Consider the following 17,749-nt stretch of genomic DNA (forward strand, 5'->3'; position numbering starts at 1 on the left):
CACAGTGGTTTCCCTTTAAAATAAACAGAGTAAGTTTTTATGCTTTTATCTCACTTGCTAGCAGGGAATGGTCCCACAGATCCTGCCTATGGACTGTTTCTACCTGCACAGTTGTCCCCAGACAAGAGACACAAAGTTTTTTCTACTGCACATGTGATTCAGCTGCAAAAGGGAACAGGAGATGATCAGAGAGAAAGTACACTTAAAGAAAGGCGGTACCTAAAAAAAAAAACAAACCTATGCAGACTGGAACTTTCCAGAGCTGAAAGCAGAGAACCAAATGTCTCTAACCAGCATTTGTTTTGCAGCTGTCCAGAGGTGTTCATTCATTTTCTGTGAACATAAGGAGCACAATATGGCCTTCCTACTCGTGCAGTTCAGAGCAGCCAAAGTACCACGCAGCTACAAAAATCAAGAGAACGTGGAACAATAAACATACGATTGAGAAAACTGGGCTGTTCACTAAAACACCTTTAATGAAAGTCTTGCAAATCAAAACGGAAAAGAAATATCCATTCCCGGAAAACCCATTTTTCCAAGAAATTTAACCCCCTTATATTTGACCAAGACCATCAAAGAAGTGAGCCTGAGAAACATAATCCTAATTACCTCATACGGGAAAAACGAATCCAGTCACTTGGGGAACATGTAAGAAATCCACAGAACATGAACATCACCTTGTTCCCCAGCGTGTGTTTTGTTCAGACTGATTCAAAATCCTGAAAGCCACAAGCAAGCTGCCTGATTTGTCAGGCATGAGGCAGAACTTTGGGAGCCTCAGATTCAGGGGAAGATGCCAAGTTCTCAGTTGCACACACATTTCCCACTGCCCCATGAGCACCATGGGATTACTGAAAAAGCCCTAGACCAACAAAAAGAGATGGACCCAGCTTCTCAGGCCATTGCTTTGGACAGACAAAGGCAGGGGTGAATGCTGAAGGTGGGGATCCACACTGATTTACACTGGCCAAGAAACTTCCTTGTAACACTAAAACACTCAACTTCCAAATCTGATATGGTGCTCAAAATGACAAACATGCATCTGCAAGCAAATGCTCCATCCACAACACCTACTTTTATTCTGAAATGAGAGGTTGATGAAAGTAAATATAAGAGGTTCCCTGCATAATTCTGATGTTACTTAACCCCAAAGTATTCATGAAAAGAAAGGGTGGGCAGATAGGAATTTGGGTTCTTCGTCCAAACTGTGCTACTGTTTTTCTTCCTGAAGAAAACAAGCTAACCCTGATAAGAAGTACTGAGGTTGTAATACATTTCATGTACAATTGATGAAGAAAGAAACAAAGAAAACTTAAAAGCAATGTTGTCATGCACATGCAAGCACATAAACAGCAGCAGTACAGACAGCTCTGAAGAGGTCACTGGGATGTAGTGGGGTTGGTGTAATGCTGGCTGTCATATCAAGAAGGCAGAATTGACAGGTGTAAGTCACAATTTCACTATCTAGCAATGATACAGGGTAAAAGGGGTGAATGCTGACATGTGCCACAGCCACCTCTTATATGCTATCTTATTTAGTTGCCCAGGACATTCAACTGCCTTGGAAAAAGATCCCTTGTTTTTTGGTAGGGAGAAGGCAGGTTCAGCTACAGCCCACACAGTGACTGTCTCCGCCTTTTACTTATTATTCTTTGGAAACACAGAAAAGATCTTTCCAGCTGGGTGCTGAATGCCAAAGTACAGCTGAGTTGACCCTCAAAGGCAGGACAGGCAGCAGGCTGTGTGTGCGGGGCTGGGGCTGCCTGACTGCCTGACACTGACCCATCTGTCAGCAGGAGGCACAGACAGGCGGCAGCCGCCTCCAGAAACTGCCAGCTGCAGGGCATCAGGCTCAGAAGAGGAGCAGGCAATGCCAGAAAGTAACTCTCCGGCAGCAATAGGAGAGACACAAAATGAAAAGAAAACCCCTTTTTAAGCGTTCGCAGCTTGGCACATAACATGGCAGGCTCTGCAACACGGGAAGCTCCTTGCTTCTTCTGAGAGCGGTTATGTCAGAAAGACCAGAGTAAAACTCTAACTTTGCTCTTCTCCTGGGAAGGCATGTACCTGCATATCTGATCCATTGGAAACTGGCTGGTACAAGTTATCAAAAGGCACCATCTCATTTGAGTGTAGTACTGGTTTTTCATGAGGGTAGAATGGACCAACTCTCACACCAAACCACGTCTTGGAGCAAGGGTTTGCCCAGAAAGTCTCGTGCTCCAACATTGATAATTTCTGTCTCAGTCTTAGCAAAGCTTTCAGTACACATGCAGAGCAGACTCCATCTCCATTTGATTGCATATGATGGCCCTTAGAGCCAAGAGAAGTAACTCACAGCCTGAATCCCTGAATCTTACTCACTCACTCTTAAAAAACTTCTTTCCAGCTATAACTTCAGAGGAGTTATTCCAGAAAGTAAATTTACATACACAAATTATGTATTAGACCCTGACAGGAACTAGGAAAAATAAATCAGTGCAACTATATTCAGAGCTTGGCAAGGAGCCAAATTTCAGTAAAAAGCTGCTGTAATTCGAGAAAGACTATCAGGACTCTGAAGACAGCAAACAGAAATGGGCAATGGACTGTGTGCATACCTCTCAACCGGGCAATCCCTCTCCCAAATCTGTTCCCTTTATGGTCAATGGAGCAAGAGTAATTCAGGGCAGGACCATAACTGAGATGCTGCAGTGTGTCCTCTGGACTGGCTCTGTTTCCCATGGCAGAGGAGGCCCAGTGGTTGATGCAGTGGCCGAGCAGCGTGCCTGGCGTCACTAGGAGGCTGACAAGAGAAACCCCGGAAGTAGTACAGCAGTAAACCTTCACCTAGAAACAGGTTTTTCCTACATAGTTAAAAGCAATTTAAGCAATGTGAGAAAGAATAATTCTGCCTGATGACTTGAAGCAACCTGGAAGCTGAAAAAAGGCTTGCAAGGGTCTTACTGCTTTCCTGCCTCAAAGAAATGAGAGAAGTACTAAATCCATGCTGTTTCCTTGTTACGTGTGGAGGGGTTTTTACATTGGAGGGCTCTCTTGAGGCCTGGGTGATCATTTTTTTAGTTTTTTTTTATTTTAAGAGTAAGTATAAAGGTTCTCAGTCTTCACAAAACAGATAAAATTGTAAAAATGCTTTTTCTGTATAGCACCTGTGGTTTTCCTGTTGAGCTTTTTGTTTTGTCTTTTCCTGCTGAGAAATTTAGAAACTGGGAATCTCTGTGTTTGAATTGCTCCCACTTCCAGCCTTCCTGACAAGCATCTACAGGGGTCAGGTAAAAAAAAGTACCCAGAACCCCAAGGTAACAGGCAGCTAGTCAAACAGCTACTGCCAACTCATAGATGGGCCTTTAGGTCCTGCTACTTGGTACCAAATAATATGCATTTTAGTGGCTTTAAAACAACAAGATTCAATCTCACAGCTATTGGGTTAGAAAAACTCCTCCCACAGTCCTAAAGATCTGCAAATGGCTGAATGTCAGCCTGAAATATGCACTGTACAGAAGAGAAGACCACACACACCAGCTGCAGTACACAATATAAAACAGGAAGACCACGGTGACAGCAATGTGCAGACCACTAACCTCAGGGTGAAAATCCAGGAGATTCAATAATTTACCAGAACACCCCAGAGTATGCTGTCTAAGGTAGCTGTAAGTGCTTGTTATTCATCACTTGTACTCACCTTGTGTCAAAAGCACAGCATGTGCTCACAAGCCAGGGCTTTAAGAAGCTGTTCAGAGTATCATTGTAGCGCTCTTTTCCCAGGTTACACCACCCCTGAGAATACTGCAGTATTACCTGGCTATTCCAGCAAATATGTAGGGATGGATTTTATTTGCTCACCCACTCTTTCTGGTTCCAAAGTGTTTTTGATGTAGTGTGAATTTTAATATATTGGCATTAATAAAAATTAGTAAGCGTTGTTGAAGAGAATAATAAGGCAGAACTCCCCTGTAAGGGATTTGACAAAGGTTTTCTGGTTTGTTACTTATGGTGCTAGACCTTTCATGCAAACATACCCACATTTTCTACAGCAAGTTTTTCCTAAGCACAACACCAAGCATTTCAGCGTAACAGCCTGGGGGAAAAGAAAAGGTAAGGAAGCCTCCTGATGTATTTCTGATGCAGTTACAAGGAATCACTCATGCATGCTCTAAGCAGCAAGAAGCAGAAAGGCAGTCACAGCTGGCTGCCAACCTGCCACCATCATCACCATGCTCCCCACTTGGAACAGCTCATGCAGCCCCCACGTATTGCAAAATAAGCTCTACTGTTGAAAGGGCTGAGGTAAGCCTCAGCTCCTGGGCACAGGTGAGATCAGTCCCAGGTCTCCTTCTGTGCCCATCCTGAGAATCTTCCACGCTCTCAGCTTTCTCTGTTTCACACAAAGTCAAAGAGAAATCAAATGTCTCCGCAGGCATTTGAATCTGAATAGGCTTTTAAGTGTCCATTGAACCTGAATTTAGGATTATGAGAAGAAGTAAGGAAGACATCCAACATTTATATTTCGCTCCCCAGTACAGAAACAAGTTAACTGGATATGCCAGATTTTAGACATTCTGGCCCTTAAAGCTGATGTGTAAACCTTCTGGATAGCCACAGGGAGAAATAAACCTGCAGAAACAGCGCCTTTTTTAGGCAAAGGGTTTACCAACATACTCCTCTTCATGCTTTAACAGAAAGACCAGAGCTAGGTTTAAAGAAACCTGATCTATAACTTCATACATACCAGACTTATCTCAAACTTCTAAATATGAATTGACATAGCTTATGACATCCTACATCTTACAATAGAATTCTGCTCAGCCACAGAAACTGCTGGGGTTCTAAATAAAGAGTTTGTAACTTTACCTCTTCATAGCCTAAATTTTTATGTGCCTTATTGAGTCATAAGCAGGAAAAGAAGCTGTTATCAGTATTAAAATACAGATACTGCACATAAAAAACACAAGAAAACAAATCAACCAGCCAACCAAAAAAATAACACCAAAACCAAACAAACTCTCCCATCCCCTCTAAACAAAACCCTCTCACCCACAGAAGAGAGCTCATACTTAAAAACACCTGAAGACATGAAAAGTTGTGAAATAAAACATATATTCTGGATTACATAACATTCCCAATTAAATATTGCCATGTCTCTTTTCCCCTTTTCCAGACAGAGATACCATGACTTCCCCAGTTTCATCAAACGCATAGAAGTAGAAAACCATAACGAAAATTAGTGGTGCTTCTTTCACCTCTCATGACCACATCTGACCATGGCATGTTCTGAGCCCGAGATGAGAATTTCATCTGAATGCTTCCAGAGGTATTGTCACAATATTTTTCATGACAGTAAGCAAGTTATTCTTGGAACTAGGTCAATTTAGTGTATCTCACATGACACAGAAAACAACATATATGACATCAGGGTGCTCTGCCACCTATTTATTTAAAGCTCCTCAGTCTTTGAAGTATTTCTTTCATGAAAGAAATAAATTGAGAAGCACACAATTTCCAAATTAAATCATCTTAATTTCTACAGAAATAAAAGCAGCTGCACATGAAAAAGATGAAAAGAATATAAATAAAAAAGGAATGGAATAGCTGAAGGCAAGGAAAGAACAATACACACTACTTGAATGCCATAATGAAAATCAACAACAGACCAACTATTTCTTGACTGCTGAATTATGAGATAGTGCATTTATCATTACATATCATAGTGGGAAAAAAAGTTACTAAACCATATAAAAACTCAGTTGAACATCATTATGAAAGCAGATGCATTTTATATCGTCTTCCACAGTGAGATCTTAAAATGGTAACAAAATTTAACCTTCCTTTCACTAAGTATAAGGACTGAAACAATATAGCCTTGGCTGAAATACAATACTCATATACCTGGACTTGCATCAAGTTCACAAGAGTAGCAAGTGGCATTTGTTTGCAGCATCACTGACCATGAGTTTGCACATTTTGCTTACACCATTTCTAAAGATAATCAGTCTGATAATGTTCAAACATGCATCTCCTGACCTTGCATTTCAATGACATGCATACATTTTTTTTTTTAAGCTGATATGAAATAAACCATCATAATAAGGCATCAAAAGCTTACATGTAATGCTTAATTTTGAAGGGAAGATTTCTTTCCAAAGTAGCACGATTCTCTGTTTTAGGAACTAATGCTCCTTCTTCCCTTTTATTACACTACATGTACATACAGGTCATGCATCTCAGAACACCTTAGAGAGGATGGAACTATATTTAGCCTAATTTCACTTAAGTAAAATTGGCAACCCTCTACCTTCCTTACAAACAAAGCTAAATCAGAAGTTGGGGAGAAAACAACATCACATGGAAATACCGACATTTCCTATTCCAAACCCACAGCTTTTAAGTAACAGCTTCTAATTTCTATTACATAGTTTATGTCCTTAACTTTGTTTTACTGTTTTGCAGGGTAAAGCTTAAAACATGAGAGAGTGCTGGACTGTTTCAAGAGAACTAATCTGAATTAAATTCGCTTGTTTGGTTTATATCTTACGTATAGAGCAGGTTTACATGAAGACAGGAAACAAATAACTCTGTTCTTTTCCAAGTGTAATGCTAATTTATTTGAAGATATTTAATGTGAACTTTTTTCTCCCTAATCAAGGGCTTGAACATGCTGTACTTCAGTCTACAGAAAAGTGAGTTCAACAATCTGAATACCAACCATAGGAGGAAGAACTGCTTTGTCTGTCAATTTAAATATCTATAATGTATATGGGAAGTGCAAATAGCCAGAAAGGGATACTATAGGAAAACTATCAACAGCTATTGATGTGCTATCAATAGCACTGACCTCATTGACGTAGATACAACTGTTGTAACCAGTTATTTTCAAAGGAGTCCATTATAAGCAGCTATAAACAGTTTTTGTACAATTTTGTACAAATTTTTTTTTTTTTTAATCTTCAAGAAGACATGTTTAGATTGCAGGGGGAAAAATCCACTTACAAAAATTCCTTATATCAATAATATGATACTGTATAATTACTTTAGGATAAAAAATCTGAAAGAAATCTAAATGGACTTCTGCTGGCCAGTGGGAAGCAAAGTATGATACTAATTTCTTTTTCTGGCTTTATGAGGAGATGGTTGCCTTTATGTTACTATTGAAGATGAATGAGGAATTTTGTTTAAAATAAGACTTGTTTTAAATCACACTATTCAGAGTCAAAAAGAGATTCCATTTTCCTTGCAGATTTTTACATCTGGGAAAAAAAAAAAAAAAAAAAAAGAGGAAGAGAGGAAAGCTGTCAGGAAAAAAAGTCAGAAAGAGGATATCTGGATTCAGATACATTTCACTCAATTTCTGCAGACTTCCCAGTGTGAGTTGAGTGAGCTAAGCTTTCACATTTTAAAACAATGCTTCCTAAGACAAGAAAAGCATCCCACTAGCATGCCCCACAGATGCCCTTTCCAATCTGGAACAAGCCCATCTAACTCAAGAATCTACCACTTTAATATGAAAATGCCACTGCTAATGGAGCCCTTATCTGCTCTACAGCATCTTGGTTCTTCTTGCTACAAATTCTATTTAAGTATTATAATTTAAATCAAATATGCATGGCAGATCTTGGAAATCTACCCTTGTCTCAAACAAATTCAGAGATCCTACAGGACTGGCCCAGAGCTTTCTCAGTGAGATAACAGAAGGTAAATCACAGGTTATGGGGAAGTACCATGGTTCATGCCCACAAAGGAGGCTGACTAAACACATGCACTAGGAGTACAACAGAAATCTAACATTTCAATTTAAAGAGGTGTACATTTTTAAAGCAAAACCACAAGTTATTTATATGGATAGATTTTTCACAAAGTAATCTGATCTGGGAACCGGGGGATTTTACTTAGAGCATCTGCGTTCCACATTCTCAGGAAAGAAAATTTAAATAATCCTAAAAGCTGAAAAAGGTATTTTTATCACAGTCTTTGCAGCTATTTCACATTTCTCTCAAAGAGAGCTGAAGAGATATCTCCAATCACATCTGGATGCAGGCCCCAGTAAGTACTGTGTGCACTGCCTTAAACAGAACTCCAATTATTCTATTAAAAAAAGTCTAACCCTTAAAAAACTCCCCCTGAGTTCTGGCATTCCTTCTCAGATTTTTTCAATTTGTGTGATGTCAGTTTACATCTAATAAGCATGTTGTTTATTATCTTCATTTAAGTCAGGACTTTTACCAAATTACAGCAAGAGCCATAGGAAGCATATCACGATTACAAATCCATAATGCATGCAAGATCCCTGTGTAGCACCGTTAAATCCATTAATCACAGTCTTTTTGGTCCCAATTATGCTAAGAAGATATTTGATAAAGTAATTTCAACTCACCTCTCTCTCTCTCTCTCTCCTGTTACCATCAGCGCAAAGAAGGCAAAACCACAGCGCTTCCGACAAATTCTCAAGGCACCTCTTTTGTTCCCTTTAAATTAAATCCGAATTGGTTGCACGTTTTACTGAGCTGCTAATGCTCTCCACATGTTCCCTCTCTCAGAGTGAAAATGTCTTCTATTAGGAATGCCTAGCACTGAACATAAAACTGTAAAATGTCCTTCAAACAACCCAAAGTTCCTCCCTTTCTTTGGAATGTATCACTACTTGCCCAAATGAAGAGCACACATTCCCACAGTTAAGCTTCCTTTAGGAAATTTATTTAGTAAGACTCCTTCTCTTAGTGTGCTCAGAAACTCCATTATCAAAAGAAAGCTGTTTATTCTAAAATCCGTAAATTATTTCCTTTAAAAGCACAAAACAAAGCAACAAGTTTTTAAAGTGTGAGCTAGAGGAACTTCACATTGTCCATGGCCATGAAAAACCTACTCCGGCACTCAGCAAACGCACAAATTCCAGAAAGATGAAATGACGTAATGATATTTGCAGGGAGAAGCATCTCATGTGAGACAGTACCAACATGGGCACATGCTTAACTTTGCTCTCAGAGAATGAAATGCAACATGGCTTCACATTTCCTTAACTATAACAGCACTGACTTTTCAACACTTCAATGCTATACTCTTAAGAGAAAGAAACACTTTTTTTCCCCTTTTCAGCCCATGTATCTCAGCTTCTGTGCAAAAAAGGGCCAGGTACGATTACAGATGCAAAACAAGATTTTGTCTGTGAAAGCACTGTGGTTCCACTGGGAACTTGTGCTCCCTCCACGTGCTTCAGGTACAAGTCCTACCAGAAGGTTCAATAGATGCAGAAATAGTTGCAGAATCTAATCATATCTGCTCTAACACATACAACAAGTCCACATAATGGATAACAGAAGGGAAAACTGTATATGGAAAAAAAGGACTAGCTGCATAGTTCAACTATTACAGGACAAATAAAAACAGCTGGCTTCTACTAGTCTCCTGGTTACAACCAGCTTGCAGCTGCCCTCAGGTATCCCACAACAATACAGGCTCAAGAAGATATTTATGGCTACATTTCATAAATGATATTAAGAGCAAGGGGATATCAAAAAGATAATCCCAAGAGCTCTGTGGAAAGGCTGGGTTATTGGTGCTAACACTGCTGGTTAACACAGATGCCCAGATAGTAGGGGCTAGAAAGAGCTGCTGTGCAGCACTGCAGCACTAGTGTCCCAGAGTCGGGAATAATCCACTGCAGGGGTAACTCTGCATCTACTCACATGCATGAGACAACAGAACAGGATTATAAAATGGTTATAACAACTAATACCAAAGCTGTATTATGTATTTTGCAAGACTCTTCCAATAATATACTTGTACTCTGTTTAGGTCCCTCACTGGATCAAACTATGACATGTAATATACACAAATATCTATGTAAATTATTTTAATCTATTTTCAGATAAAAGAAAACTTTGCACAAACATAGTAGAGGGATATAACCATACAAAAAAAAGTATTTTTATGGTGCAAAAGCATTTTAAATAACCAACAAGGGGTCCTGGGTGTGTGTTTTGGTTGGTTTTGTTGGTTTATTTGGTTTGGGGTTTGGGGGTGTTTTTTAATAATAAACTGACACAAAAAAATTAGTAAAATTTAAAATACTCCTTACAACATTTGCTGACCTTCCAAGCCACAGTACTCTAAGTAATCCCAGGTCAATACACGCACTCAGAATCACATCAACTTTTGTTATTTGCATTCTTCTTGTATTACATTGTATTAACAACTGAAGCTTGTATCAAACTTCCTTTGGCAGAATCATTCTAAGTCATTGTCATGGATCCCTGTCCAAATACAATTCTCAGCATTGATTGCAACACCCCTGATTTAACATCACAGACATAAGCATTTTAGAAGAGGACATGGGGCCATTCAGATATGTAAGAGCAAATGGTGCCTATTCTCTCAGAGATCACATCAGATTTCAAGGAAAAAACTATGAAGCAATGAACAAACAAATGAAGCAGGAGCTGCAAACAGACCTGGCCATCCAAGGACCTAATGGTTAAACCAAGTCCTTCTGCAGGAAAAGTGGAGCTGATAAGGATCTTTAAAACTTCACTGTCATAATGTTGCTCTGACGAAAACCTTCCATTTAGTTTCAGGTTCTAAAACTTTTGATATTGTTGGTGTTCACTCTCTATATTTACATACTCATTTACATTAGACTTTATCAAGACTTCAGCTGAGCCCTGTAATTGTTAAATATATACAAACTAAAATAATGTTAAAACACAACTAAACACAAAGTCATATGGCTGCCAAAAAATACTAAAAAGACTTTTCCCACAAGGGTAGTAACTCGTAATAAATGTGATTTGAATAAAAGGTCAAATTTGAAAGCTTGTGGGAAAAAACCCTACAGTTGACACTATGTGATTTAAGGAGCACTCAGAGCCCAGAAGGCCAGCCCTGTTCTGGGCTGCATCAAAAGTGTGGTCAGAAGGGTTAATGAGGGGATTCTGCCCCTCTATTCTGCCCTTGTGAGACTCTACCTGGAGCACTGTATCCAGTTCTGGGGTCCCCCGCACAGGAAGGATGTGGACCTAGTAGAACAGGACTGGAGGGCATAAAGATGCTCCAGTGCTCTGGTCACCTCTTCTGTGAAAACTGAGAGAACTGGGACTCTTCAGCCTGGAGAAGACAAGACTTCGAGAAGACCTTATAGCAGCCGTGTGGTAATCAAAAGAGTCTTTTAAAAAAGAACAGTGGCTAGTGATTGGATAAGTGGCAGTGGTTTTTAACTGAGAGAGGGCAGATTTAAATTAAAAGTTAGGAAGAAATTCTTCACTGTGAGGGTGGTGAGGCACTGGAACAGGATGTCCAGAGAAGTTGTAGATGCCCAGTCACTGGAAGTGTTGAAGGCCAGCCTGGATGAGACCCTGAGCAACCTGTTCTAGTGGATGGCATCACTGCCCATGGCAGGGGGTTAGAACTAGATGATTTTTAAGGCTCCTTCCAACCCTCTCTATTCTATGATTCCTCCACTAAGGTCTTTGGACATCAGCAAGTAAAAAAATACATCTATAATTTTCAATTAGTTATATTTTCTGAACAGAATTGGTTTCAGCAATGCTCTTTTGATATAAAGAAACAGTCTAAATATTGAAATTGGTATTAAAACCACTTAAAAGTATTAGCTATTAATTAATCCTAATAATTTTATCAGTATTAAGCCAAATGGGAGAATATAGTAATATTTAAAAGAAAATTTGTTCCTTCATGCTGAAAGTCCTTAGTACATACATAAGAAAAGAACTCAAACTGAGAGTTTAAATAAAAAAAAAAAGAAGAGAAAGTATTAATGCATTAAATTAAGGTGCTTAAGAGGGACTCGTATTTAACAGGGTTGAATATACCACAACTTCTGCACCCAAGTTATTAAGTATGATTCCTTCCCTGCTCTGCTTAAAACCAAAAAACCCTACCCCACTTGACATGGGACTAGCTAAGTCTTCCCAGGACTCAAAAATATTGGCCTGTAGTCAGTACATCCTCTGACACTGAAGCCAAATGAATTCCCCAGAGATTCGAAGTCACTAACGATGGAAAACTTTATCTGGACATCTGAACGTAAACACTTCTGTTATTTCTCACAATTTAAAAGTACAATAAGTTAGGAAGAAGGAAAAAAATATTGATCCAACTTAGCAGGAGATCTATTTATTTACACCTATCAGCTCTTCAGAACAAAGTAAAATGCTGAATACAAAGATGACAGGAGGTTCTGCAGACAAGTCACTACATAACAAACCACACCTTCTCAGAAAGCAGCCCTAGCTACCTGTTGGGGACTTCCCAAAGTCAGTAACATTGCTTAACCACAACGCTTCCCATGGAGACTGTGAAGACTGAAAGAAAACACCCAAAGCATGACAGTTTTACTCCACATAACACCATCTCGGATTCCTCCAGCTCCTGGCTTCTACTCCAAATATGTAACATATCTTTTAACATCTAAACCTAATGCTTGCATTTCAAAAGAGATGTTAACAGGAAGCTGATGCACACACACACACAAGCAGTACCCACTGTGCCAGTGAAATAACTTTTATTCTGTGAAGGTCTGACTGCCAGGCACAGCTCTGCAAACAGTGCCAGTAGTAAGAAACACAGAATGCTCCCTGACTCTTTCAAACTATCCCATACCAAAAAATAAGACAGGCTTGATATGCAAAAACAAAGAAAAAATAAGAGAAAAGAGACTACGTTACATCAAGCCAGGAGCTGAAACAAAAACTTAACCCAAAAAACCTAAATTTCAGCAAGGGGGATGGAAATTAGAACCAGAACTTGCATTTGGCTTTTCTGGCTATAATGAATCAAGCCAAAAGCCCATATCCAAACACACCTCTTCTCTAGGAGTTTGAAATCTGGACTCAAGTTTTGCAGCCTGGCTTCCTCTGTACTCACTGGTGAATGCATCACTGCTGCCAGAGAGAAACAGCACCTGACAAGGGACTACACTTTCACACAGGAACAATTAAGATGCATCCACAGTAATATGGCTAATTGCCCACAGTAAGCTTGAATGAAAACAGATAACAACAATGCAACCACATGTTGAAGCTAAGAACCTTATGTGCTCCAATTCCTCGATGGCTGCACGCTGGAGAAAAGAAAAAAAAGTTACAAGAAAATTATTTTTATAAAACCTCAATCCGGGAAACTTATCAAATCTTGTCTTGCTGCACTAGTCTGTTTTGCCAAATATACATCCACACCTAACAAGAACAATCTTCTCCAAGCTGTTCTTAATTTCACTCACATTTATAAAATCAGTTTAGAGCTTGCATCATCTCTGTTCCTTCTCTAACACTTAACACGTATGCTTGCTCTACTGTTCTTCCTCAAGTCAATGGTAGTAGAGGAGAAACCATTCCTGCACAAAGAAGCCTAGAGATCATTCTCAATGAGAGGTATTTGTGGAATTCTGTAGGTTGCTTACACTCAGTTTAAATTCTGAGAAATGCCATTTCATAACATATTCTGGGTGCAGGGGAAAAAGTTTAGCTGTATTTAAAGCCTGAATCCTCCTAAAGTCACAGTAGAAATGGCACAAAACTTTGACTTTCTCCTCCTCCTCTTAAGGAAGACACCCATATTTCAAGGCTTCAGCTATGATCTCTTGTAGCAAGATAAATTAAACATATTATAACTGTTGAATCTACTACGTAGAAGCTGAAAACAACTCTGGCACAGACATACAGGACTTTATTATTTTTAAAACCAGCCTCCATAGAATTTGTCACACTGTCACCAGGACATGAGCATTAGCTTTGCCACTGACACTCAGTGAAACATTCTGCTCTGTAGAATGCTAGAGAACATATTAACACCATGCCAGACCATCAGCCTCTGTTCATGCAACCTTAAAGCTCTTGACATGCACCTTATGACTTCCATTAGACTTCTTGTTACAACATTGTTTTAACCAGGGTTTTTAAGACACTGACACTGTTATAATGACAAATATACAGCCAAGACTGCAAGATGTGAAGTAATAAACTTTACATGCTATTAAAATATAGCAGTTAGCTCTGTCAGCCAACAATTCTTCAGGTCCCATTCCCCATCCAGAGCACAGTCTTTTTCAGGTGCACACAAAGGCTGGGACAAGACAGGTAATTGAAGATTCTTCAAAGCACCACCCAACCATCTGACTTCACTGTCAAATACTATACTTCCCTGTGATGTTTAACATGCTTTAAGGGTAATGTAGCTAATACAACCTAATTTCAGCATGCAACAAACAAAACAATAAAATCAATTTATTTGCCATTGTCGTCAATTTGAAACACAGTCAAGTCTGATTCATATTCCCCAGATTTGCTTCTTGGAAATCGATTCTGTTTATTTGTTCTCTTTTAGACACGTGGAACTTAACTTACCAATGCAGGCATGGACTCTCACTGATAGCTGGGTTCTCAGAATTATGCTGTGCTTCTTGCCCCTCCTAAAAAGAGAAGAAAAGTATGTAAAGGTATAGTGAGGAAGAAGAGGAAAATAAACAAGTCCACTTAAGCCTAGGGAAAAAAGGGTGGGAGGGAAGGGAAGACACTAGAAATTTCGTCTTTGTTTCTCATAATCAACTTCCATTTTAATTTGCAATAAATTAGTTTTCCTTGCCAAGACTGTTTTGTCTATGATAGCAATGGTTAAGTGATCTCTCCATCTTTATCTCAAACAGCAAGTTTTTTTACCTTATTTCCCCTCCCTTCTGCTGGCGACAGGGAACAAGAGAGCAGCTGGGCTGGCATCTGGACACTCACCAAGGACAGCCCACAACAATGAAAACTGTATTAGGGAAGTATCAAGTGATGACTGTACATTTTAGTTTTCACAGAAATACTTTAATGCTAAGTATAATTAAGCATTAAAAGAAAATCTGAGGTTAAACAAGAGGTTGTTGACACTTTCACAGATCTGCCTGCTTATGTAGCCTAATGGGTTTTTAAAGCACAAAAGTAGCTGTGTGTTTTTCATTCAAAGAGGCAAAACTGATGTTCTTCACTCTGACTCTCAATTCCATATTGGGCTAAAATGCAATGACTATTTAAATTAGCTGCTAAATACCTCATTTGGTTTTCAGTCAAATTATCATTAGTTGCATTTCCTCAACCTGGACAAGAGCACAGTTCTTGATTTCTTGGCTCTACACCTGCAAACTGGCATGAGGGCATCAATAACACCTTTTCTCTGCACCCAAACCTGCTCACCTGATGGAAGGGGGGAGGGTAAGAAAAGACAGATATCTTTTATGCTTGTATAGAAGCATATTCTCCCTCTTTTCTCTAAAACTAAAAATGCAGTTCCTGGACAATTGTCTCTAGGTGGCCCAGGTGACCTCGAGAGGTCTCTTCCTACCTCACACTCTGTGATTCAGTGAATTTATTGTGGGAAACCACACATGAAAGCACACTGTTTTTAGAACACAATCAGATGCAGCTTAGTTTGTGTCATACAAACCATAGCTACATACAAGTTAGAGTACAAACCAGCATTATCTTTCTCAGTTACATACTTTGCAACTCTGCTGAAAGGCTTCAGGGCCAAACCCTTTATACAGACACCCAGCAGAATCCTCTACTGTCTATAACTTAAAACAGTTTTCTAGTAACAAAAAAAAGTACTTCCCTGCCTTACTGTCTTCCTGTCCACAGTTATTCTGCAGAACAATTTTTTTTTAAATTATTTTCATTCATCAAGCAAAAAGTTTCATATTACTTCTCTGAAAGATCTGCAGGGGAAGAAAGGAAAAGGAAGTAGTAACAAGCATTTTCAGAAAAATATTGTCCCTAGGAAAATATAAGAGAAAATAAAAAAATAAGGACCTGAAAAAAGTGGTTAATGTTGACCTGTGTACTTGCTAATAGAGGACTTAGTTCCATTGCAGAATGCAACATTTCTCTATAGATTAAAAAAAAAACCAAAATGTTTAACAGAGTTGTTGTTTTTTTTAAAAAAAAAAAACAAACCCAAAAACCTTTAATCAAAATTACTCTTTAATGGGTCCACTTGGACATCATTAGGACAAAGTGGGCAAAGTGTGACCATTCTCTTAAAAACTTGACGTGCCAATCAGAAAATGCTACTGCCAACACAAAAGCAGACTGTAGTTTGGACTGTGAAATTCCCTGGAGCAGTTCCAGATTTAAGACTGCCTTCTCTGTCCACCTAAACTCCTCCTGTTGTTCTGGCTGGACACAACCTTTGCCTGCATTCATATTCTGCAGATTTTTAACAGCTGTTCCTCACCCCAGGAGTGCCAGGACTCATCCGGAATATTTAATTTGCCAAGTCAGTAAAGAATTTTTGACCAAAACTCCTGCCCTTCCCAACATCTGATTCTGTACAGAAACTGTTTCTCTTGATCTCCCTTCCTTGATGGACTTATTGATAGACCTGACATACACAAATTCTAAAAAAATTAAAAAATGGAAGAATTGAGTAAAGATTGTTTATTTCAGAATTTTAAAAGGATAGCCCAGAGTTAGCAAAGGAAAAGGAAGCCTATATAATCAGACATCTTATTCTTCCCATCCCGAAAATCTACTCAACTAAAAGAAACTGCTAATTTAACAAATAATGGACATTACTATCATAGCACTCTCTAGTGTTTTAGCAGTCTATAGGGTACAATGACTTCACCAGCTTTCGGATGAATTCTACAGGTCTGTGGTAATTTGCTGAAAGAACAGACAACAGGTACTGCCCAGCTATCAGAGAGTAAATAAACACAAGGACCTGAGAAATCACCAGCATTTTAAAGCCTGTAGAGATTCAGGCCCACTGCAATTTAATAGTTTCCTCCTCTTTTCTAAAAATCTAATGCACAATGTTTCTTAATAGAAACAAGACCTTTTTTATTGGTAGTTCTCCAAGCTTCAACAGTGGTGCTACTTCCTTCTCCACCTCACCTCCTTACAAAGACCCCTGAAAATTATAAGCAAAACTCAGAGCAAGCTCTCTTCTACTGGCTGCTCTACGCTGTTGTTCCAACTGTAATACCTCCCAGGACAGAAAATTCTCACACACACAAACATTGATTTTTATCTGCCACTGGTTGCATTGGCAATTTTTCCAGCCTAGCAAAATCAATATGATTCAAGCCCCAGAAATCACAAAGATGAAGACTCATTTACAATGGTGCATTCCCCCCCTTCCCCCCAGGCCACATCATGATCATCACAACAGAGGCATTTCATGGGGTTCAGGCATACTAGATTTACCCCACAGCAGCTAATTATAATAAGATCAGTCACATGTAAAAAATTAGAAACTATGCAATTTCCTGATTAACACTTTTTACTATCATGCAATATAAATAACACTTTTGCAAAATTAAGATCACCTATGAAAATTATTACATCCATGAGTCTACACATACCAGTTTCCTGGAAAGCATATTACAATAATAAATGCCAAAAAAAAAAAAAAAAAAAGGGTAACTTGAAATCCACCCATGATTTCACAGACTCATGAACTACTGGCCAAACAGCATTAAAAAACATGCCTGTAGGCAAGCTTGTGATAGCAGGTCAGGGAAGGGGGAGGTGCCACAGGACAGACAGGCCATTTGTAGTAAAAATGTAATAGGTTGAAAAATACACTGCAGAAACGAATATTTCCAACAAACAAGATTCATTTATTAAAAACAAAACTTAGACATGTAACAAAATTTGCAATCTACTCTTAACTAAGGTCTGTATTTTTAATATGACTTTTTTTAAAAAAAATGTTTCAGTGAGTGCAACTGGCTACAATTTATTTTTTAAAAAATCCAAGA

General features: G+C 38.9%; 1 protein-coding gene across 11 annotated transcripts in view; it reads right to left on the reverse strand.

The window, feature by feature from the left end:
* FHOD3 (formin homology 2 domain containing 3) overlaps positions 1-17,749 on the reverse strand; it is a 377,738-nt gene that overhangs the window by 309,812 nt on the left and 50,177 nt on the right. For all 11 annotated transcript variants that reach the window (XM_005527828.3, XM_088051905.1, XM_088051887.1 and 8 more), the window contains exon 3: positions 14,352-14,416. In XM_005527828.3, the coding sequence (XP_005527885.2) occupies positions 14,352-14,416 (65 nt within the window). The remainder of the gene's footprint in view (positions 1-14,351; positions 14,417-17,749) is intronic.

This window comes from Pseudopodoces humilis, chromosome 1 (assembly GCF_049639895.1).
Source record: "Pseudopodoces humilis isolate 2021_Gansu_Grassland_sample_001 chromosome 1, ASM4963989v1, whole genome shotgun sequence".
In the NCBI taxonomy this organism is placed as follows: domain Eukaryota; kingdom Metazoa; phylum Chordata; class Aves; order Passeriformes; family Paridae; genus Pseudopodoces; species Pseudopodoces humilis.